Below are 26,373 nucleotides of genomic sequence, written 5' to 3'. Positions count from 1 at the left end.
TAATGTTTGTGACTTGTAGATTATCCCGTCCCGCAAAAGCAAATACGAGTAGCATTCCTGTAAAAGAAGTGAACGAACTACTTAATTACGTGACACCAGTTCCTCGATTATGGTTGATAACAGCCTCAGGACAACTAATCAGCGACCTGCGACAGTATTAGAAGTCTGTATGTAGGTTAAATCATTAGAGCTCTAGAGAAAGCAGTTAGGTACCTCACACGTAATTCGCTCTCTGAGTGAATGAGATAGTTAGCATATAATCTTTAGTATCACCGAGGAAGTTAAGGGGATCAAACTTGAGTGTGGTTACTCCCCTATATTCCTTTCTTTGTATAATATGAGGCTTGAAATTACTATCGAGAATCTGAACGGTAAAAACCTTTAAAATATACGATAATATCAATACAAGGACAACGATTAATATACATTTACAAGGGCAAAAACATATCCCGGAGGATATACAGATATTGTTTCTGAGGGTAAGAGAAACTAAAGAGGAATCTGAAATACTTAATTCCCTTACCAGAGATTTCAGGGAAGGTCGGAAGTAGCCACAAATGAATGCATGATCATGTTGAGACAACTATGAATGGTGAGAGTAAAAATGATGATTTAATGGTAAACAAAAACAGTCAAATTGTAGAATATGTCGCTCCTGATGAGAATGGCGCAGTCTATTACAATGGAAACGCCGTAGACAGCGGATCTGACCTGCACATTTCAAATGAAGCGACAGAAGACTGAATAAAAATATGATATTGCACCAGATGAGATTTCGCCAAATGAAACCAATAGTGCGAAATATAAAGTTGTAGTGAAGCTAAACAAAAATTTTTCTCCAGAAACAAAAGTGTTGGGCGGGAATTTCACTAAATATCATAGTAAAGTCAACGGTAGCATAAGTGAAGAAGCTGACACTTGTGACGGCGTGAACAGCTGTAATGAACAACGAGAAGCGAATGCATGCTACAGTGAACAGTCAGTTTATGAAATTAGTGAACCTAATTATAAGCAAAGTGAGTTTTATTAACATACGCCATGCCATAGTATACGGAAGTTAATAATGCCAGTGAAGTAGAAAGTAATGCGAATAAAACTAGTAGTGCAAATAACAGACTTCAGATCTCGTGTATTTACCCTGTGACTGACGGGCAGATAAAGATTAGCAACGAAGCAGTGCATGTTGAATCAGACAATGAAGGTAAAACTAATGCAGTTTAACTATGACGTTAGTCGCACTGTTGATACAACAAGTGCGGTCATTGATCTGTGTATTATGAGTAGCTTTGAGAGATGAAATAGCGAAAGCAGCTGAGGAGCAAATACGTAAAACGACAAAGTCTATTAGAAACACTTGCACAACACAGGACATACTGGATTTACTGGAATACAGCCGGGTGACGTCGTCGAGAAACGACTATATTTCGATAGGAGCACTTCCTGCCGTTTTCAGCGCAAAACTGCAGCAACTAAGCGCTAAGCAACTTAACGTAATGCCTTGATTTTCACAGAAACGTCGTAATGATAACACACACACATACACACAAAAGCGTAGAGACACTGTAAACATTAGGGCTATTACTAACCAAAAGTTAACGACGTCAGAAGTTATCTATAACGATTATTAAAAACCAACGGTGAGAAGCGTAAGCTCTGTCACGTTGTTTTATGAAAAGTGACAGAGCCGGATTCCATACAAAATCTAAACAAAAATCAGCAAGCCTATTAATGATGTGTCTTGCTACTTAAATTTCAACAGGTTCCTTAAGAACATACAACAGCTGGAACTGAATTCCAGAATCTTCGTACTGTTATGCTTCATAGGATAACAGCTCCCAAGACAAAGTTCGCCAATGGCGGGTTTGCTCTCCTGTTGTAAGCATGTGCCACTTATGCTCAGTACGCCGGCCCTCAATTGTCCTCATCGACTTACCAATATAAGATGACTTCAACTACAAGGAATACGGAAGACAACGGCCTTACGCAAACCATGATCATCCTCTACAGATCCTAAAAGGACACTGGTTTAAGATGGCGATCCAATGACGAACTTCACACCAGATCTCCACAAAATACGACCAATACTGTTAGAAATGTTTCCTACGTAATGCAAAATTGCCGTAGACTTTGGTACTAACTCGGTGTCATAACTCACCTGATGCATAGTTGGCCGTAAACGCAATGCACGTCTGATATGTCTTACACTATAACCATTCTGACAAAAGGTGACCTCGAGATGCGCTAACTCAGCTGACATACTCTCAGAGTCTGGGATACAATAGCCCTATGAACCAAGGTAAGAAGCGTCGCTTCACCTTGAGCGACTTGGTGACAACTGTCAGCCTACAGATACAAGTCAACGCTAGTCGGCTGCCTACCTTCAGCATGACCCATCGCACCACGCACTTTCCTTGTGACCAACACATCAAGGAAGGGTACAAAGCCACCCTTTCCCATCTCCATCAAGAGCGGAATATTCGGGTGGATTGAATTCATGCTCTCTAAAACGTCGCTGAAATTTCTCACTACCATGACGGTTAACAACAAAGGAAACCTGCCTTTCTTTTCAGACATGTAGACGACATTTTTGTAATTTGACCTCGTAGAAGTGAAAATTTCAGCAACTTTTTAGAGCACTTCAATTCACTCAACCCGATTATTCGTCCTTTGATGTTTATGGAGAAGGATGGCTGTCTTCCCTTTCTTGATGTGTTAGTCAGAGGAAGGTGGATGGTACGTTGGGTCATTCTGATGACAGGAAGCGTACTAGCTTTGTCTTGTATCTGTAGGCTGACAGCTGTCACCATCTGCCTCAACCAGAAGGGATACTTCACACCTTGATTCACAGGACCCGTGCCATCTCAGACATGAGAGTTTTTCAGCTGAGCTAATCAATCTCGAAATCACTCTTCGTCAGGTTGGTTACAGTGAAAGATAGATCAGACCTGCATAGCGCTCTTGGCCATGTGCGCTCCCGGTGAGTGGTGATAATACCGAGGTACCACCAAATTATATGACCTTTTTGACCTACATTGGGACCATTTCTAAGAGTATTGGTCGTAGTTTGCGGAGATATAATGTGACAGGAGTTTTTCGACAGTCATCTAAGGTCAGTGTACTTTCGGTTTCCGTAAAGGATCATCTGGGTGGGGAGCATGACGCTTGCTCTCCTTGCATTTGTGGCATATTGGTGAGACAAGCAGGTCTGTGGAGGCCTGGACAGAGTTCTTGCTTAACACCTGGTGATTATTATTTCACTATCGATAACTTCTGAATGTGATGACACCGTTAAAAATTACCAATATTTTTAAATATTTTTTTACTTTGTTTTAGGGTACTGGTATGCTAAAATATCGATATTAGATTTTGCAGAGAGATGTAAAGGGAGTCAGCAAATGAACGTGTAAAACTGTTATGTTTGTATGCAAAGCTCTTTGATATAAATGAATTGATAATTAACGATAAGGAAAATGTTATTGCCATTTGAAGAAAAAATTCGAATGACTGTAACCACCTTAGGGCAAATTTTCATGGTTAATATAATAAACAAATGTATAGAATAAGATGAGGGGAAGTACAAATGGTTTTACGTGACCAATTGTGGAGGTGACTTTGGCGAAAGGAGCGCCAAGTGAGAAGTCGATGGAAAGAAAGGCAGTGGCGTGTGTATCGCGCTGCGATAGGTCCGCTAATGTGAGGCTTATTTGGTGCTAAAGTTATGAAAAACTGCAACCAAATATTCGAATGGCAGCGGCTTTTATGCCCCAAAGTCGTCTAGAATATGTATCAAATTGGGAAGCAAGATTATCAGAATAAATTTATAATGGAGTTCGGCCGACCCTCCGACGAGTAAAGATCGATGCTGCTTGTGACGTGGCTATCAATAAGGAAGTCTATCACTGGGGACGTGAAGAGCCGACCGAAATTGTTGTACCAACAGTACTATGAGCCCTCCAGCACGCAACTCAAGGCAAGCAGTAATTCTATAGACTTGTTTCTTTGATCGCAGAACGTGTGAGGGGTTACAGTCAACTAACTTTGAAGCGAAAAAATAGTTGTATAATATTTGAGTAAACGGTACGATAAGTAAATTCATTATTATTATGAACTGCTTCATAGTAGAAAGAGAGGGACTTTCGAGCGAAGAAATTGCTTTGGTTGATAACACCATCTTTAAATGTGATCGCTTTGTTCAACAAAATAAACTACATTCCATTGAATAACATTAATTTTGCTACAAATTTAAATTTGCTTTGCCTGCTAATTCAAAATTAGAGTAACAAGTTTTTCAAAAGTAAAGATAGCTGCCACTTTCTCAGTCCGATCATGCTTCCATGTTGTTGCGAAGTAAATTCAAATAAAAAAAATTACAGCCATTCAAAGGCAGTGTCAGCACAAAAAAGTAAATAAAGGAAAAACGTTAAAAGATTTCACAATTGCTCCATCAGAGTTGGCGACCGAAAATAAAATTTTAGGAATAGTTTTTCTTACAGTGGGCCTAACTAAGGTAAGGTTTCGAGTCTGCTGTGGCGTACTACTGCAGTGTGGATGGATCTTCTAGCAGGTAGGGCAGAGATTGTACAATCCTGTGTTCCGCAACGAATTTGCACAGCGAGCCCCTTCATCCACATTGTGCTTTGGGTAGAAGCCCACGTTCAATGACAGCCTTGCTGTGTAACGTCCATTAGGCTACACCGGTCACAGGTTTTGTTGAACATAGAAAGTTTATTAACAATAAGTGTAGTAACATTTTACAGTGTAAAGTTTAAGTTAGCGGGGGTGAGCTAATGGCTGTATTGTGGCTTGAGAAAAGCAGCGGAACGCGGCCACAGAGACACGGTTAAGTTTTTTTGTGCCAGTGTCCATAGGTGTCAGAGGAGGTGTGGTCGCTGCCCGCTTCCTAAGGGCGTTCGCTTTTGTCGGGACGGCTTCCGCTGGATTTTCACTTATCAGAAATCAACAAACGTTATTATGTGCATTGAAAATGTAATTATTTAAACAAAAGTAGTAGAAAGAAAGGCGTAGGGAAAGATGTACGTTGTTAACTGTTTTCTATTTCAACTACGTTTCGTAAAGACAGTACTATTCCTTGCGATTTCGTACGAGAATTATTTTATACGACTACTACGAATCGGACAAAGGTGGAATCGGCAGGTATGGTCACATATGGCAGCCTTGACAGGACTTATTAAACCTTTTCTGGGAAAAGTTCTGCGTGCAAACGTGCATAAATACCAGAACTTGGTAACAATTGCCCATGACAACGATCTGCAATGTAGCACAACAAAGACCGATTCTGACAATGAGACAGTCTCTGTTTGATTGCGTAAGTGTACTTGTGAGGCAAGACAACTGTTTAAAAAAAATGTCAGGGTCTAACGGCAATCCCGAAACGGAGAAAATTAAGGCAGAAACGGACAGCTCTGGCAATGGGGCGCTGATAGCTGACGTAGCGGCCGCGCTCGGGAGCAGTGACGCGTCTGGTCGACCGGTGTCATTACTGGCGGCTAGTGACAGTGCAGTTGAAATGACGCAACCATTAAGCGAAACAACACCGCTAAATATGCGAAATGTAGGAAAGGAGACTACTGTTTCAGATCAGCATGATGTTGATTCGAAACGAACAAAGGGTGTAGATTTCAACCATCTATATCTGATTTAATGACAATGTGGAACAATATGTCCAAGATCATGTTGGCTATGAATTCTAACATGAGTTCCAATATGGGAGAGATCCTGTTGGATATTACGACTGAGAGCCAGAGTTTAGAAACTAGGCTCACTAGTAAACTTGAGACGAACATTTCCGATCAGACCAAAGAATTAGATATGAACATTTCTACGTTAGACATTAATGTAACGTGGAAAACTGAAGCGAATTTAAAAGTACTAAATTTGGAGAGCCAAAGAATTAATGAACTCAGTACTTCTACAACGTCAGTTAAAGGCGAGGTAGTGGGTATCAACGAGAGGCTTGATACTGAATTAACACGCATGGCAGACAGTGTGAAACCTATAGGAGAGGCCAAGTTGCAGGAAATACTACCTGTAATGAAAACCGAGATCGCTGAAGAAACAAAAGGTGATTTCGTGACGCTTAAGGATACAGTAACGAGGGTACAAGACAGTTCTACGAAAGTTCAAAGTAATGTAGGTGACGTGACAACCCAAATACGTAACGAAGTCGAAGCATTACGTATTGATTTGCAACGTAAAGCCGACTAGTTACGAGTGGGATTGCAAAGTAAAGCGAGTAGTACACCTTTGTTTGTGCAGAAATCAGAACTGCTGAGCTAGGAGGACAAAATTAAACCTCAAGTGAAACAAGGGGAGTGATATTCGGCCGATTTCATAAAGAATAGCGAATGGATGTTACCAACAGCCATGACAGACAGAGAAAAGATCAGTTTTTCGATTGATGCTATGGTACGTAGTACAAAGACTGGGGTATAAACTTGGGTACATCAAACATGACGTATTCCCAGTTTAAAGAAAAGTTTGTGGATGAGTTTTGGTCCTTACAAAAGAAGGATAAGTTGTGGCGGGAATTTGTCGTCGCAAGAATGGCGGGTATTCCATGAAGGAATATTGCTAAAATTGGTTTAAACGATTAGTGTATCTCAGCACAGACTATCGGAGTTTGAAATCGTATGAGAGTTACGGAAGAAACTACCTGACGCAACCAAACGTTATGTAGGATGCAATCACAAGAAATTTGACGATTTCTTGGAAAAAATATAGGATGAAGATCGATGGCGCGAATCACGCGACAATCGATCTTCAAGATATCAGAACTCATTGGAAAGAGGAGGCCGAGGTGGTAATCAGATAAATGTGATCAATGGACGTGGTAGAGGTCATGGTAGAGGATGTGGTCGAGGTAACTTCAACAATAAGGGAAGTGACCATGAGGAAAACTAAAGGCCGCGCTTATCTCTGGTCTGCCTGGCTCGGAGGAACGAAACTGGCCCAACAAAAGACGACAGCGACCACAGAAGGATTAAGGAGACCGAAGTAGGCAAGTCGAGTGTTACCGTGTTGTAAATACATTTTCCAGCAGTGGCAATGTAATTGTGACTGTCGGTGTACAGACACATAGTGTGGCAAACCAGACTACTGACAAACAAGTAAATAAGGGCGAACATAGCCAAACGGAACAGGTAACGTAAAAGGTCGTAGAAGAAGAGCTTGGACCAAAGACAAGGTATTTTGCTATTACTGAAGGAGGGTCATGTTGCTGCTTCGCGTAGCAATCATGGCCTAATAGAGGACGAGTCAGATGATGTTGCGTATTTTGGGGAACTTTGTTACATGTATGATGAGTTGAAAAATGGGAGGGTTGAGCAGAATACGAGACGTAGTGACTGGGGAGGGGAGCTACTCTCAATAGGAAAAATGTATTGCACAAAGATGCATACACAAATAGATTTTGACGAGATAATCCCATTCTACGAATGCAAACAACAATTACTGCATACTGTCCCAAAGGAGGCCACTTTCGGAGATGGAACTGCCCCTGATCCACGAACTGAAGTACGAAACCCATTCCGATTGTAATCAGTTGTCAGTAGAAAAGGATGTTCCCTATGATGCTAGTGATTCCGAAAGTGATGATAATCTGGTTGAGTGTCCCACTGACGACCAAAACACGCAAGCAACTGACTGTAGTGTCGCTGAAGTCGATGGAGTTCATCCAACAAGTAGTGACACACAGGAGGAGGAAAGCTACATGTACGATTCTGACGGTAATTGTTAGAGGAAGACGAAGAAATCCTAGAGATATATAGGGTGACAGCTGAATTTTTAGCACCTTGTAAAGAGAAAGATAGCAAAAACGGGCTCCGGTCAGAGACTGATGAAGCTGAAAGCAGTAGTTATGATGAATTTATCTTTCCTCCAGGGGTAATCGAAGCTGTAGGCAGTATTCACCTGTGTACAGCCAATGAAAGTAAGTTCGCGCTAATTGAAGAAGAAGTTATCGAAACACCACAAAAGTTAGGTTAAACATCTCTCTATAGAGAAAGCGATGAGGATGAGGAACTTGAAGGAGATGTACAAAGAAGTTGTTGTTGTTGTGGTCTTCAGTTCTGAGACTGGTTTGATGCAGCTCTTCGTGCTACTCTATCCTGTGCAAGCCTCTTCATCTCCCAGTACCTACTGCTACCTACATCCTTCTGAATCTGCTTAGTGTATTCATCTCTTGGTCTCCCTCTACGATTTTTACCCTCCACGCTGCCCTCCAATACTAAATTGGTGATCCCTTGATGCCTCAGAACATGTCCTACCAACCGATTCCTTCTTCTGGTCAAGTTGTGCCACAAACTTCTCTTCTCCCCAATCCTATTCAATACTTCCTCATTAGTAATGTGATGTACCCATCTAATCTTCAGCATTCTTCTGTAGCACCACATTTCGAAAGCTTCTATTCTCTTCTTGTCCAAACTATTTATCGTCCTTGTTTCACTTCCATACATGGCTACACTCCATACAAATACTTTCACAAATGACCTCCTGACACTTAAATCTATACTCGATGTTAACAAATTTCTCTTCTTCAGAAACGCTTTCCTTGCCATTGCCAGTCTACATTTTATATCCTCTCTACTTCGACCATCATCAGTTATTTTGCTCCCCAAATAGCAAAACTCCTTTACTACTTTAAGTGTCTCATTTCCTAATCTAATTCCCTCAGCATCACCCGACTTGATTCGACTACATTCCATTATCCTCGTTTTGCTTTTGTTGATGTTCATCTTATATCCTCCTTTCAAGACACTGACCATTCCATTCAACTGCTCTTCCAAGTCCTTTGCTGTCTCTGACAGAATTGCAATGTCATCGGCGAACCTCAAAGTTTTTATTTCTTCTCCATGGATTTTAATACCTGCTCCGAATTTTTCTTTCGTTTCCTTTACTGCTTGCTCAATATACAGATTGAATAACATCGGGGAGATGCTACAACCCTGTCTTACTCCCTTCCCAACCACTGCTTCCCTTTCATGTCCCTCGACTCTTATAACTGCCATCTGGTTTCTGTACAAATTGTGAATAGCCTTTCGCTCCCTGTATTTTAAACCTGCCACCTTCCCCTCCCACCTTTAGAATTAGAAAGAGAGTATTCCAGTCAACATTGTCAAACGCTTTCTCTAAGTCTACAAAGGCAAGAAACGTATGTTTACCTTTCCTTAATCTTTCTTCTAAGATAAGTCGTAAGGTCAGTATTGCCTCACGTGTTCCAGTGTTTCTACGGAATCCAAACTGATCTTCCCCGAGGTCGGCTTCTACTAGGTTTTCCATTCGTCTGTAAAGAATTCGCGTTAGTATTCTGCAGCTGCGGCTTATTAAACTCATTTTTCGGTAATTTTCACATCTGTCAACACCTGCTTTCTTTGGGATTGGCATTATTATACTCTTCTTGAAGTCTGAGGGTATTTCGCCTGTTTCATACATCTTGCTCACCAGGTGATAGAGTTTTGTCAGGACTGGCTCTCCCAAGGCCGTCAGAAGTGCCAATGGAATGTTGTCTACTCCCGGGGCCTTGTTTCGACTCAGGTCGTTCAGTGCTCTGTCAAATTCTTCACGCAGTATCGTATCTCCCATTTCAAATTCATCTACATCCTCTTCGACTTCCATAATATTGTCCTCAAGTACATCGCCCTTGTATAGACCCGCTATATACTCCTTCCGCCCTTCTGCTTTCCCTTCTTTGCTTAGGACTGGGTTTCCATCTGAGCTCTTGATATTCGTACAAGTGGTTCTCTTCTCTCCAAAGGTCTGTTTAATTTTCCTGTAGGCAGTATCTATCTTACCCCTAGTGAGATAAGCCTCTACATCCTTACATTTGTCCTCTAGCCATCCCTGCTTAGCCATTTTGCACTTCCTGTCGATATCATTTTTGATACGTTTGTATTCCTTTTTGCCTGCTTCATTTACTGCATTTTTATATTTTCTCCTTTCATCAATTAAATTCAATATTTCTTCTGTTAGCCAAGGATTTCTACTAGCCCTCGTCCTTTTACCTACTTGATCCTCTGCTGCCTTCACTACTTCATCCCTCAAAGCTACCTATTCTTTTTCTACTGTATTTCTTTCCCCCATTCCTGTCAATTGTTCCCTTATGCTCTCCCTGAAACTCTGTACAACATCTGGTTCTTTCAGTTTATCCAGGTCCCATCTCCTTAAATTCCCACCTTTTTGCAGTTTCTTCAGTTTTAATCTACAGGTCATTACCAATAGATTGTGGTCAGAGTCCACATCTGCCCCTGGAAATGTCTTACAATTTAAAACCTGGTTCCTAAATCTCTGTCTTACCATTATATAATCTATCTGATACCTTTTAGTATCTCCAGGGTTCTTCCATGTATACATCCTTCTTTCATGATTCTTAAACCAAGTGTTAGCTATGATTATGTTGTGCTCTGTGCAAAATTCTACCAGGCGGCTTCCTCTTTCATTTCTTATCCCCAATCCATAATCACCTACTACGTTTCCTTCTCTCCCTTTTCCTACACTCGAATTCCAGTCCCCCATGACTATTAAATTTTCGTCTCCCTTCACTAACTGAATAATTTCTTTTATTTCATCATACATTTCTTCAATTCATCTGCAGAGCTAGTTGGCATATAAATTTGTACTACTGTAGTAGGTGTGGGCTTCGTATCTATCTTGGCCACAATAATGCGTTCACTATGTTGTTTGTAATAGCTTACCCGCATTCCTATTTTCCTATTCATTATTAAACCTACTCCTGCATTACCCCTATTTGATTTGGTGTTTATAACCCTGTAGTCACCTGACCAGAAGTCTTGTTCCTCCTGCCACCGAACTTCACTAATTCCCACTATATCTAACTTTAACCTATCCATTTCCCTTTTTAAATTTTATAACCTACCTGCCCGATTAAGGGATCTGACATTCCATGCTCCGATCCGTAGAACGCCAGTTTTCTTTCTCCTGATAACGACATCCTCTTGAGTAGTCCCCGCCCGGAGATCCGAATGGGGGACTATTTTACCTCCGGAATATTTTACCCAAGAGGACGCCATCATCATTTCATCATACAGTAAAGTTGCATGCCCTCGGGAAAAATTACGGCTGTAGTTTCCCCTTGCTTTCAGCCGTTCGCAGTACCAGCACAGCAAGGCCGTTTTGGTTATTGTTGCAAGGCCAGATCAGTCAATCATCCAGACTATTGCCCTTGCAACTACTGAAAAGGCTGCTGCCCCTCTTCAGAAGGGAGTAAGTAATTCATAGCAGTAGCGCGATATGATAAATCGCAATCGCAATCGCAATAAGCTACAATCTGACCTTTATTAAAGTCGGAAACGTGATGGTACGCATTTCTCCTCCTCACACGAGGTATCACAACAACGTTTCACCAGGAAACGCCGGTCAACTGTATGAGAAATCGGTTGGAAACTTTCGTCATGTCAGCACGTTGTAGGTGTCGCCACCGGCGCCAACCTTGTGTGAATGCTCTGAAAAGACAATCATTTGCATATCACAGCATCTTCTTCATGTCGGTTAAATTACGCGTCTGTAGCACGTCATCTTCGTGGTGTAGTAATTTTAATGGCCAGTGGTGTACATTTCATAAAGACAATAGGAATACGCGTGATTTCGTACGAGAATTATTTAATACTACGAATCGGTCACACGTGGAACCGGCGGGTTCGGTCACATGACGACGGCCATACTTGTGTTGGCGGCAGTGCTGACAGTGTGTGTGTTATCTTTACGGACTTTCAGCGAAAACCAAACTATTAAATTCGTTTCCATAGCGCTTACTTTTTGCAGTTTTCTCTTGAAAGTGGCAGCAGTGCTTCTGTAGAAATATTAGGGGTTGTCAAAGATGTCTCCCGCCTGTATTTCTGTAAGTTTTTTGAAGATTGTATACGCTGGGATACACTTAGGTCCGATACTGCATTCATTTGACGAATGGAGAAGATACAAAAATGCACATGTCTGTAAAAAGATGGTGGCCGAATTAGAGAGGATATAAAATGTAGACTGGCAATGGCAAGACAATTGTCTTCGAATGAGAGAAATATGTTAACATTGATTATAAATGAAAGTGTAGGATATCATACGTGAAAGTATTTGTTCGGAGTGTAGCCGTGTATGGGAGTGAAACATGGACAATAAACTGTTTAGACAAGCAAGTAACACTAATCTTTAAAGTGAGGTGCAACAGAATAATGCCGAAGATTAGATTGCTACACCACATAACTGTTAAGAAGGCACTGAACAGAATGTCGGAGAACAGAAAATAGTGGTCTGAGGTTGAGTGGATAAAGGGATCAGTTAAAACGACTCATTCTGAGACCTAAAGAGGCTTGGAGAGCTCATTCATACCGTAACGTAAACAACAAAAACTCCCAATGAGCAACACTCTTGTTTTGTAGCCGATTGTAGTTTCAGTAATTGTTATTACATACTCTTGTTGGCGAACTTTCTTAATCAATATACAGGGTGACGAATAAATACCAGCAGGCGAATCTTTAAAACGAATCCGATCAAAAATTTATCTGTCAAGATCGTGTGCGTTTAGAAAACACATAGTTGGTGAAAACGAGGAGCTATCAACACTGTCACGTCGTGTAGGGCATCGGAATGTAAAGAGGACTGTGTGTCATCCCACATAACCGTGCCAGGCCTTGCAGGTCACTTAGTGGTCCGAAGAAACATCAAACCTACACCCGCATACAGCCGTTGTTCAAATCTTGTTAAGGTTTCATTTTCATTTTTTGAATTCCCGTTCCCAGCTCTCGTAGTTTGTAAGTTGGGCATTATTTGAACAAAATACAATGACCTACAAAATGATACTGGCCTATGACATTAGAGAGGGATAAATTAACCTGCATTTATGTGTCTACTGACTGCTTAGAGGGCAACCATGACTGCTCCTGTCAAGTTTATGTAGGGCAGCTTCCCGATGAAAGCAACAAAAGATAAATATCGTAATATGTTTTTGTTGCTGAGTGTTTCCGATCAATAGGCTGCTGTTGCTCGTGGATATGCTACACAGTACCACAGAAGACTTCATCTTGAAGAGAATGGTTTTCGTCACCTGAAGCACAGTCTTCTGGGAAACTGGTAACCCTGATATACAAGTAATGCACAGTGGTCTTCCAAGGACGGAACCTACTCCTACAGATAACGCAGTTCCTGAAACCATTCTACTACATCACAAAAAGTTGTTCCAGATATGTGAAAAACGGGTTTTTGAAGTAATGCACAATGACCTGTTTCTGTATCATAACGAACTAATTCAGCACCAGTGGCCAGAAATGGAAGAGTATAGTTATTTGAATGGATTCTGCACCATTTTTAAGATATAGGCCATTTTAAAAGTAACGTGGGATGGACTGACGAATCTAGCTTCACTTGTGAAGTTATTTTCAACTCACAACAATCATTATTGATTGGAACACAACCTGCATGTGAACATGATATTTCACAAGCGTCCTGTAGCGCTCAGGGGTTGTCGGAACGACTTAGAGGTACGGTTTGGTAGAGAGGGGTGACTTTTGCATAAAATGCATAGAAAAACCGGAAAGTGTTTCGTTGACTTTAATGCATAGAATTTAAACAGCAGGCCTCCCACTGATCGCAGTGATGGCGCCACGTGGCGTCCATTCATGGAACCTGCTGCATCGGCGTCCAGCCACCCAGCGTTGCATAAGTAGCGCTCCTACTCTCGTGACGGCTAATGGGTCGCCGCGATACATTAACCTGCGTGTATGTGCGTAGGTAGCCTGGGACGTGTCTAACTGCGCCCTCAAACACAAATTGTGAACCCCACGTACAGCGCCCAAGGGAAAATAACTGGCCGCCATCGTTGTAGTAAGCCTTAGCAGCCAGGGCGTATTCGTGAGAGACCGCAGATTGCTCTTCATCCGGGAGGTCGCTAGTTGGTGCCCCCGCCCCGCCCCAGCGAATGGCAGCTTGCAGTCCGCCGGACGATGTCACCCACAGAGCGGAGGGTAGCGGCCATCTCGTTCCTCGTGCCGGTGCACCTCCAAGGTGCGGCCCCTCCCCGCCACAGATACTGCGCGTCTGTGCAGCAGAGGTTGGCAGTAGTTTCAGCGGGCCCGTTGGTCGCCGAGAGTCATGACTACAATGTCGTCGAGGTTCGCGTACAATTTAAACAATCGTTATTCACTCGGATTCTAAACATGGACATAGTGGCGGCACAACTACCCCCATTGGGGCCTGCGGGCTAGACCCCTGACGTATTTCCTCTGGAGGAGACAAGTGGAGTGCTCTTTGATTTTTACAACTTCAGGTTCCCTCAGCCCTCTTTGGTCCCTACACACTGTTCATTAGGTGCGCTTCGATCTACAATGTATCGGTTATTCACAGCAGAGCAGTTCCCTGTGCTGCCCTGATTTCATCACACTTGTATACAGTGTTCGTCGTGCCTTGCATTCCCTCTCAACTGCAACGTCGTATACATGCGTCCTAGAGCAGCTTGCTAAATATCAACGTCACCCGCGAAAGCCATCCGATATGACATTCCGTTCCTTAACCTCTACCTTCAAGCCATTGCTGCATGAAATTTAGAAAAGTTGCTCCAAAACCACGCCTGCACATGGCTTGTGTTCCTGACGCAGCAACATAAATCAACAGGCTAGAATGGTCAAAGAAGTACTTTTGATCCCTTACCTATTACTGGACATTTTGCATGTGCCTTGCGTAATTAGTTCCTTTGCAATACATTCCACAATGCATTTTAAAAGTTTCTCTTTGTGTTCAGTTACACATTAGGTTTCGGAACGAAGGTATATTGCTACACTTTGGAATAGAAGCACTTCCAGGGAAATGAATCGGTCATGGATTTTCGATGTTCTGGAGTCCAGAATCCCAAGATGGCAATCCACTAGAGTCTGATTTGGTATGTGTTTGTGTGTGTGTGTGTGTGTGTGTGTGTGTGTGGTTGAGGGGAGGGGGGAGGCAAACTTAACAAAAGTTGATGCAGGCGGGTTGTGTAGGGTCCAGCAACGTATGATACAGCTAGTTGCCTTGTCTTTGCAAATGGAAGGTAGTTGAACGCCTTCCCTGAAGTGAAATTTGTTCGTGTGTCTACGTACCAGCACTGTGAATATACGCCTGGGCGATGGGTGTCTAGAATGGAATTATAACGTGTAACGTAATGTGCAATTTAGTGTCCCCTACGTGTTGCGTCTTTTTTACTTCATTGGATACCGAAGATGTTATTGTGTGCACTATTATTTTCAACTGTTTTAAATTAACTCATGGACAGAGTAAAACATATGTTTCATATATAAGAAGTTTATGTTATGTAGTAATGTTTAAATAAAGACCGATAGAAAAAGATAACATACCACAATTGGAGGTTCCAACTGGACACTCTTTGATGCTTTGACTGAAAAAGAACGTTTGGAGCAAACTCAACTTGAACGTCATTGAATCTGAGTCTCCGATTTCCACGGCATTTTCTCGTCTCACCGAGCTAGTGGGAGAGCTCCACCTCAGCCCAGAATTAGTGCTACTTGTTCTTAGCCCCGCTGCATTACCAGAGCCTCATTTTCTGAATCGAATTTCTGTTAACCAGTGAGTCGGACTAAGGTTACGTAGATACATTTTTATCTTGAACTGGGATCAGCAATCAAATGCCTATCGTGACTTGCGGCATTTTTTCTTAATCGTGTGCGCTGTTGGCTACTCCTACCAAGCAAATTATGTGTTTTGCGGCCATTTGGGATGTACATTAAGTTTTAGTAGTGAACAGAATAAATTATGATTAATGTATGGTTTCCTTAATCTAACTGATGACGAATTTCTTACCTGTCTCTATTTATCTTTCTGTTTGTTGATATAACACTATTTTGTAGCACTCGCTTTGCACCATGATTTTTTCCTTGGATATCTGATGTTACCCAAGAAAAAAATGAAAGTAAGTATCGATAAGACGGGATGTATGCCTCCGAGTTTTTCATCGTGTTATCAATGCATGTTACCCTATTACGCATAGTGCATATTACTCGGTCGACTTTCACGATTCCATAACGCAATTGCAACTCTCTGCCGATCGAGGGCTACGTACTGTAGCGTGTGACATGGCGGTGTGTTGCGTAACTGTGACAGAGCTCGAGATACTGCTTGTTGTATTCCTTCAAGAGACTGAAAAGAAGAATTCGAAGAGTTCTTGCACAGATGGAGCTACCTTTCCTTTATCATGGCAACGACAGAGCATGTACAAGCGCTGCGACAGGTGTAACAAACCGACACATTGTATACGAGGTCACAGATCATCTTCCATACACCCCGACTATGCCCCATCCGCCCGTCATCTTTTTCCAAAACGCGATGAAAACTTTTAGAGGGTTTCACTTTGATGGTGATGAAGATGTGCAAGTAGAAGTAATGTTGTGGCCCCTTGAACAAAATCAAACATTCTACAGTGAGGGTATCAAGAAACTTTTCTCTTGTTTGAATAAACATAGTGACAGGAAGAATAAGAATGTAGAGTGTTCATAAAGTTTATTTTATTTAAAAAGCTTTATAAGTTTTCACATATAAAAATTCGGAGGCATTACTTTTCCGCACGCACCTTTACTTACGCTTCAGTCGACAAGACCTAGTAATTGCGACGGTACACGGTCGCTTTTACTACTTCGATAATGCGAAAACGCATCTTGGCGTGATATTTCAAATAGCTTGCAATAAATTTGTATAGAACCGTGAGATATGACACCATTTCCTCTGGATTAGAAATGTTTCACGTTTTTCCCATGCCACGTAAGGTCCAGCCGAGGCGTCTATTGTATGTCTTTGCTGTGGCCGCCGGTGTCCTCGTGGCAGTCAGTGTGTTAAGGTTGGATTTGGATATTGGGAATTTAGGAGGTCAGCGTGGATAACGGATGAAATGCATTTGATGTTATTAATGACAAGCCGTAGTTTCTCAGTAATTACGTTAACCTGTGGGTAGAGAAATATATTCTACCGTTTAATATAACAGTTGACGTCATGAAACTACACTTTTCTTGCGTCGGCACACAACTGTTTGGGAAACAACAGAAACATAAAAAGAATACAAATGCACTGTTTTTAATACTAATCTTTACAGTAATGATATTTACTGCCTGTCGTGAAGTAATTAGTAACTGACACAGCATAGGATGTGTAGATTCCACTGTTTATGTTTAAATAAATGTGTCAAGTTCTGACACCCTTGCAGTTTCTTGGCTCCTCTGGAAACAGCAGATGTCTTCAGTCAGCAGGTCAGACATTTAGTCTCCACTCCCTCGCAGACCATTCAAGCTGAGGCAACGGACTGGCAATACTCCTAGTTCCTGGGACAATCTGACAGGTATGGTTTACACTGACTCTTTGGTTTCACCACGTAAACTGCAACGAAGCCAAATGCGCTTTAGTAAAGATAGGAAGTACAAAAATAACATAGCAGTTTAATTTTACTAGTAAAAAGACAGTGGTAAGCCTTCACCCTTTTTACATAGCACGAATTTCACTGTCAGCATTGTGGCAAGATTATGTTATGGTCGTGTATCAGAGATAATTTGGGGTCACACAGTGTGCTATGTTACAGGGTTCCTATCCTTACTGGTACTATAGCAGACAGTTGGAAGATTGACGACGCGAATAAAACTGACTGATAGCGTATTTGGAAAGTTTAAGGATGTCACTAGAACCACGTTCCTCTAGGAGGGTAATGCTCCTGGCGTGCGAAGCATTCAGTGAGCAACACATGTATCCTGTGACGAGGCAAATGACGATAATCTGAGGGACCTCGGTTTCATTTGCTGAGAACTGATCTGGCAATCCCTGAGTGTGTGATTTGGAAATGGTCAGCATCGCTGGTCCCCAGTAACCGTAAAACTGTGTCGTACTTGAGACCATGTTAACAGTAGAACGATCCAACGTGACTGGATGAAATGCGTTTACTCTGTCCTTCGTGTACAGGTCAGGAACGGTATTACGCCGTCTGATCGTTCACCCAACCCATAACGAACATCCTTTTGTTGCAAAAAGAAATAGAAAAATCAGTCATCTTGACAGTGATGGCAGCTACTGACAACAAAATATACACTCTTGACAGTTTAATTAACAAGAATGTTATGTAAACACTAATGCTTATCATAAAGAAAGGACTCAGTGAGAGAATACCATATGATACGGAACAGAAAGAATTCAAGAAATTATTATTTACTGAGGTTAAAGCCCAGATCATAAATTGACCAAAAATAACATTTTTCCTAGAAGAGGGTTGTAGCCCTATCGAGCTGTAAGTTTGCGGTGACTACAATGTAACTCGGCAATGAGATGTTAACGTCATTTCTCTCTTGTACTCTTGCAATAGTAGTACGCATACTAAGCGCTACTAGGTTGTTTTAAAGAACGATGTAAAGTTTAAAAGTTTTACGGTAGGAAGTATTAGTCAGAAGTCGGAGTGAAGTAAAATCATCTTTACCGTTTAGACAGATAACGGGATAGTTGATTGTTGATTCGTGATGGGACTTAGCCTTCGCGATACTTAATAGTCACGAACATCAAAGGACACAGATACTCATCGCTGACATAAATTCAATTATTAGACTTGAACAGACAACAGATAAACGCAATCACAAAGAATTTACAATTGCGCCGTACTGTCAGAAGCTATCGTCAAAGTCAGAACTGCGGATGCTAAACGACGGAATCACCCTTTAGAAACACTGAATGAATCAGGTATCTTTCCCCATCACTCAGAATGCCAAGTTTGGAGAGCGCAAGTTCACCAAAATGTTAATTGTTTTGAGACAGACCAAAAGTTTGTAGTAGTGAGACCTTTCATTTTCCCAAACTCTAGAAGATTCACATTTTGTTAGAGTTTGAAGAATTATTCTCTTGAAATTGCGCCCATGATACTCAGCACGATCTCTGTGAAGTTATGGACTTCAGCTTTGTGCGAGATGCGAGCCCGCCTTCTGTTTAATAATACTATGGCGCCTGGGGCTGGAGCATTTTGGTCGGCTCATGGTGAGTTTTAATCGTGATATTCTGCTAGGACACGATGAGCAATTTCACAGTATAAGCTGAGCCCTTCTGAAAGCTTCGATAGAAGGTGCGTTTTCCTTAACTATTGTTCTCGGTGACTGCAATGTATCAGCCTGCTTACAACAGTGGCCACCAAAAGACAAGCTAGAGAATGTCGTGTCTGTGTAGTAACAAACTTACTATACATGTAGATTTTACCGCTTGTTTTCTAGACATTTCCATCTAAAGATTCATTATTTAACATTCATGTACTCACGTGCTAACCAACACACGTGCAGGCAGAACTTCTAACTCAGTGGAAATCTTAACTAGTACTACGCTTAATTAACGTGCTTTTATCAGGTTCTTTATTCAACCTTCACTGACTCCTGATTAAAATGTGAGGCATGCTGCTATTTATAAATTCCTGAAATTTGGGACATTTTTTGCAATGGTTATACGGTTGATTGTAGTACGGTGTGTGATAGTCTATAAGTAGATTATATTTCGCTCCGACATTACATTGTAGACGTGTCACTAAAACAGTGAATGAGTCTGTGCCCTACTTTAATGCCTACATGATGTTTTAAGGGGAAAGAAAATTACTGTAAAAGGTGGACTAAATATGCACAGCAAATTGCTCTGAATGGTTTTGGTGAAGAATCATGAAAAGTTGCAATTTCGTAATTTCGGCGAGGCAAGGGTAGCCACTGTTCATTGATGATTTGATTTCACTCATATTTTCACTTTCGCTGTGGAACCCTACGCGAATTTTTATGCTGAACAAACTGGTTTTATCTTGTCAATTTTGAACAGAAAACAGTTTTGCTCGAAGTAACTTACCTTTCGGTAGTTGGTTGTAGCAAGAATACAGCTTCAACGAATTAGCATACAAGTAGAACCTGTTGTCTGCTGCGACACAAATGGTATCATCATCTTCCGTGTAGGATGACCTCCCCAGAAATCTATTCTCAGCCGAGATATTTCCGGTGCTTAGATTCTCATTCCCGATGTTGGCGGTGGTCGACTCTTCTGGTTGTCCGTGGACCTCCGCCAGTGCTGCCAGTGCTGTAAAAGTCAGTGAACCTAATTACAGATCGCCATTTCGTCTAATGGCTGCTAGTGGAACTCTCCCACTTAGCACTGCAACACTACTGAATGCTACATAGGTGTTATTTGAACAGTCCGCTCTTCCGAGAAAATAAAAAAGAACGAGTCAACAGCGACATGCACGCTATGCTCATGTCGGACAAGCTCTCGTAATTAATTTCGTGTTCCAATAAACAAATACAGTGGTTTTTCAAGTTCTTGTTGGTCTGATATTATCACACAATTAAATTGAAAATATTATATCTTTCCTTAATTACGTTTGGGAAGGTTTGCTTTTCTTGTAAGGCTCTCCCACACTAAATGGTAGCCAGATATTTGGCTGATAAAGTTAGGTTCTTCATTGGTTTTGACATCAAACAGCCCACTCTACCCTTAGTCGTAAAGAATAAAAAGTATTACAGAGCAGGAAGCCTTCCTCGTTACGATCATGTAGCTGGGGTTTCGCTGAAAAGCACACATATCTCCAAGTGGATGGCTCTGTAAAGTCTTTTGCTCCTCATCAAGATACTGAACGTACCCCATTAAATTATTGTCCCTGGTCGTCCTCTGAAATCCCGTGATGGAGATGATTAGTATTTGTTTGTTTTTCTTTTACATTCAAACTAAATTTAGAGGCAAAGACGTGACAGCCTTGAATGGAATGTCTCACATAACTTCTTGTGATGTTCCGCATATTGTACGATGGGAGACATCAGAGTCCTTTCACTATCTACGTTAAGTCCAAGATACTAGTACATACACGGTTCCGTCACAGTAATGTGACCACCGCCATTGCTCGACATCAGCGCCAGATAACAACTCAATGAAGGTAGGGCGCAGCATTGACAGTGGAGGCTACATAAAGATCATCAGGGAGCCGCGGGGGACAGTGAAGTCGGTGTCATAATGCGGAAACGAAGCTATTTATCTGACGTCCAAAGGGGTATGATTATTGCCTTACGGGGCAAGAGTGGATGCACGTCTCAGTTTGTAAACTGTTCAAGTGTCACCCTGCTTAAAGTGAACTGTGCCTGGCAAAAGTGCCCTATCGAAAACTGACACCATGACCAGTGGGGCAGAATGGGCCATAGATGAAAGGAGTGAGAGACAGGTGCGGGGATGTGTACGCATGAAAAGGCATGCAACAGTTGAGGGAAAGACGCCCCAGATGAACCAAAAGGACTACCAACAATGTCTGTTCAACAACCATCCAGCAAAAGTTCCTATTTACCGCTGTCCACAGCAGGTGCCACATTCGTACGCTCACGTCGACTGCTGTTCACCGGCGACGAAGGGTTCAATTTTTACTCCAATACCTGAACCGGACCTGCTTTGAGTGGCCGTTTTAGGCGAAAGACGTTTTATGCTCGATCGGGTATATGTCGGGTGGCGTGTACGGCGTGAAACATCTCAGGGCAAACAACCTGCAATCAGTGAGGGAGCGTTATGGTCTGAGGAATGTATTCGTGTCGGTTATTCTTCATAATGGAAGGCGTAATTGATCTAAACTAGTTTGCGTTTGTGCTTGGGGACCGTGTCCACCCCTCCGTACAGTTAAATGTTCTTCGGCACGATGGCATCTACCAAGAAGACTATGTATCCTCTCACTGTCGGATCTGTAGTACCCTCTTAGAGTAAACGTAAACAGAAGATCGCATGGGAAAAATCATTGAATAACCCAACGCAGGCAAATGATCTAAACCTTATGTTGCTTCCAACAACACTCTAAGGTGAAGTAAAATTGCGGAAACTATCGTCCTAAGTCAGCAAAATATAATTGGTGCAGTAACTTTTTGTTACATAAATAAAGCTGGAGTACTCTTTTCACCATTCCTACAAGAGTTGTTGCGTGCGCATTCGAGTGCGTATCACATTTTAGCGACATGCTTCTTTATTTCTCAAGTGTAAAAGGATTGCAACACCAGTCACTAACTCTCAAAATACATATAGCTATTAAATGATAGAGCCATTCGATTAAAACTGATGTGACAGGCAGGATTTGTATGAGACGGTACATGGCAATTTTTATCACAAGTGCCATATGCTCATTTCACTTCATATCTAACAAGTATCACCAACATTTTATTTACAGAAGTGACTAATAGGGAATTCTCTTAAATGGAACAGACTTATAGTTCGCGTATCAGTTATTATGAACGAGAAGATCAGTGATCATAGGGCTGTTACTAATTCAACGGCTATTGGTATCAGTAGAACGTTACTGGATATAGGAAAGAATTCCCCCTCAGAAGAAATATCAGGAATTGAACTGCAGTGTATTTCAGCTGTCAAGATCGAATAACCAGCTCCTTTAGCGACGAGGGTGTGAAACACGAAATGGTCAACTCCACGAGTATTTGCAAACTGCATCTTAGTCCTGTATGTGGGGAGTAAGGTTTCAGAGAAATCCAAAGACCGTCACAGTTCGAGTGATACGTTACTAAGTTTCTGTCAAAACATTTAGAGCTTCAGTACAGGTTTAAAGGACTTCGGAGCCTTGTTAAAAGCAAAACCTAAAAGCAGCCATGAGGTTTAAATTAAACAATCACTAGCCGATGTGACCAACAATCTTAACATGTATTGGTACAATATATACATCTACTTCATTTATTAAGTCACTCTTTTGAGCGTACTGGAACCCTCGCAACAAATCACGGAGATAAGGTAGAATTACTGATTTCGCTTTTCGGAAACTGTTTCACCACACAAGGAGGTTTCGCTGAGTTGTCTTATAAGACCCATCTAGTCGACATTGACGTAACTGATCGAGCAATAGAAACTAAAACCGCTCAATAGTGGAAATGTATCCGGATCTGAGAAGATGTCTTTAAGGCCCTATTCACAACTTTCTCCCGTTCTAGCAAAAGTAAATCGAAATTCGAAAGAGAGGCAAAGCATTCCAAGCGACTCGAAAAAAGCACACATGATTGAATGCTTAACTCGTTGTCGTTGCAGAATAAATGAACCCCGGAAGACGGAAGTGTACTCCATAAGAAACCAAACTGATTCAGCAAACAGAAGTCTTGTGGTACTCATCAACTAGGAATCACAGTATGGGCAATGTCGCCGACATCGAAGCCTCGCTCCTTGAAATATTCCGAACAATATTGGATACAGCTCCGAATTGTCATTTAGTGGACAACGTACGAGAATACCGAAAGGTAAAGTATAAGTGAGGGAGCACACGTGTATGTGCGTAGTACATGGTCGCAAGAAGGTTTTTAGAGTTAATTAAAAATCAGTGTGGCCCAGGTTTATTCAAGTTGATCGCTATCAAAAAGAGACTACTGTCTATATTGAATTTCATAAAAAGCATTATATCGTACCGCTAGCAACTCACTGCAAAGTAAGATCAATCCAGTAATTTTATAGTTGTGTTATACGCAAGCCACTACAATAGGAGCTTTCTTGGAACATTACATTGGTTTAGTCAAACCATCAACGTAGTCCTATCCTCTCATCATAACTTCCAAGAAAACCATAATGGAAAAATATAGGTAAAAGAAAAAGGAACCGTTTACTTGACAACTCATTTTCAATCAAGTAGTCATTGTAATAGAAAGCTGTGGTAACTATGGTTCTTCATGTGGCGCAGCACTGCTATGATAACGCAGACAATCAGTTGAAACGAAATGTGATATAAGCGCAATACATGTTTGAGTGACAAAAGTATACTGGCTGTCTTGTAGCCAAAATAATTTTATGATTTTATGTTGTGTTCTGTAAATGACATATCTCTTCATAACATTACTACTGGCAATAGGTTGTAGCCTTGAAGGAAAGTTTCTACGGCAGTACTCGAATAGAATCAGATAAGGAATTAATTACTTTCTGTTACGACTAAAGATGTTTTCAGAGAGGCAGCATTATCGTGGATTGCGCGACGCAATACCGTATCTATGAAGTGTTGCTAGTCACAATTAAAATTTTTATTAAAAATATTTCATCACAGATTTTCCGTCTTTGGAGTTCATTTAACGCTTCTTCTTTTACATCTAAGCTCAGGCGTGACCATCGTTGTCCAGCATTTGCGTGAATTAAGTGTAATTAGCTATTTACCAGAAGCAAAAAAATGGCTCTGAGCACAATGGGACTTAACATCTATGGTCATCAGTCCCCTAGAACTTAGAACTACTTAAACCTAACTAACCTAAGGACATCACACAACACCCAGCCATCACGAGGCAGAGAAAATCAATGACCCCGCCAGGAAGCGAACCCGGGAACCCGGGCGTGGGAAGCGATTACCAGAAGCAGCTTTCAATCGTTCTGGAGATGAAAAACCTTTTATTCTGATTTCTAAATTCATTCATACAACTTTGTGATACATAATTACAACTTTCTACAGTAAGACAGCCGTTCGTTGCCTTTCTTTTACTTTCTTTTTTTTTTTACATTTATAAGGTGGTTGTACACGGAAAATACTCGTGCAATAGCGATCGGGTTGTAACTGCCTAAATTCCATCGTGAAGCATCGATCTTCAAGTTAGATGCTTTGTTTCTATTTATTGTGCAACAGTTATATACACAGGAGAGTATATGTGAGTATTTTCTTATGATACAAGAATGTAATGTGGTCAAAGTGCTTTACTCAGTTGCTTACTGCACTCTGCTGATGATTCGATATAGCAAACAGCTTACAGTAGACGAGGTAAGCTCCACAGTAGCGAAGATTAAAAAGTTCTCATTCGGAATAAGATATGCATTTTAAAGTCTAATGGAAACTTTTTTTTTTCTTTCCGCTATACAACCATCTTTCAATACATGGATATAGCATTTCACACGGATCAATACATGAGAAATAATGTAAAATGGAGTTAAGAAAAAAACGTTTATCTTGAGTGAAAGATAATAAATTCTACCAATACTAACCAGCAACAAGCAACAAAGCAGCCTTCATTGTACTCGACAAAAACTACTACTGCTCTCTGCGTTATATTTTCATTTATATATGTTTAGACACCCAATGGCATCATCGAATGTTATCGTTAAGTTCCCTCCTGATTTTCCGTTCCGTGAACTGTGGCTGCAGCAGCTAGCAGTAGACTGACTTTCCTTGTACTTGAAAGGATCTGTGATCGTTCGCTGTGTCATACGTATTATCAGCATTACAACTACAGCATTCAGTAAAACTGGTTGCCATACTGGGTCTTTTGATTTGCTTTTTTCTTCCTTTCATTTTTTTTTTCGCGTTGTGTGTTACTGTAGTAGAGACGAAGAAACGAAAAGACAGGTGTCCAGGGAAATTAACTGCCAAGGCTCAGCAACACAATTGAGTTGTTATTTTCACACTCGTCTTAGGGGCAGTACTTGTCAAATCCGCAATTAGAAGACAAATTTCTACAGAAGCGATTTTCTAGAAATTGCTGATAATACTTATTAACATTAGTATAACTCAATTTAGGCACATGCTGGAAAGGAATATTTTTTTTTCTCAATAAAGCAGCATTTGTAATTTTATCGAGATCTACACCTTTAAGTCCTGTATAATACATTAAATATATTTGAAATATCTGGTTAATTCTTACGTTACAGATTCTTATTCCTAGTTATACATATATTTATGCGGGAGATTATATGTGGGAGCACTATATACTATGGGCACGTAAAATTCCGCTCCTTAAAAAATCATTTTGCGTGTAAAGAAGAACCAAATGACGCGTTCTGTGGACACTGGCCGTCATACGAAAGAGTAGATCAGCATTATTTGTTAGGATTGAGTCTAGCTACACAATTCAAAACGGAAATGGCAAATATGTGGTACAGCTCTAGAGAAAGGGCGCGTAACGTCTCGTAGGAAAGACATCCTATATAAAGTACTGACGGTTTCCGAATACTGCGTTGGTCGTGCACCTTAATAAGTAATAATTTAACACAAGACAATGTTGTGACTTGGAAAATGCATTTTAAAATGCAGAAAAGACTGGAGCACATAAGAAGTGGATAAGAAATAAGGAAATAATTTAAAGATCAAATACCCAGGCGGCTAGAAGCGAAATTGTGTAAATTGTTTCGAATTACAATCTTGTCCCTCACCTTTCTGTTAGAGGGAATGTCACACAAGGTACGACTTACAGAGAAAGAGTCGATGCTTCACATATCACTAACAGCTCCACATATGTACACATACGTACTTAACATGAGAAATGTTTAATTACTTTGGGTTTTAGTATTAATGACATATTAGTTATATATGTAGTACATTCTTAAAGTGGAAGTGAATTATGTCACATTCTCCTTAGAAAATTGAAGTGAAATAAATTATTTTTAAATGCCTTGAACCTC

At 41.1% G+C, this 26,373-nt stretch overlaps 1 protein-coding gene across 1 annotated transcript in view; it reads right to left on the bottom strand.

Moving 5' to 3' along the window:
• LOC124595748 overlaps positions 1-25,003 on the bottom strand; it is an 87,584-nt gene extending 62,581 nt beyond the window's left edge. The window contains exon 1 of the mRNA XM_047134625.1: positions 24,961-25,003. Coding sequence (XP_046990581.1) covers positions 24,961-24,988 — 28 coding nt within the window. The 5' untranslated portion in view covers positions 24,989-25,003. The remainder of the gene's footprint in view (positions 1-24,960) is intronic.
• Positions 25,004-26,373: the final 1,370 nt, after the last annotated feature.

Source organism: Schistocerca americana, chromosome 2 (genome assembly GCF_021461395.2).
Source record: "Schistocerca americana isolate TAMUIC-IGC-003095 chromosome 2, iqSchAmer2.1, whole genome shotgun sequence".
Taxonomy (NCBI): domain Eukaryota; kingdom Metazoa; phylum Arthropoda; class Insecta; order Orthoptera; family Acrididae; genus Schistocerca; species Schistocerca americana.
This window is presented reverse-complemented; position numbering and strand designations above follow the sequence as displayed.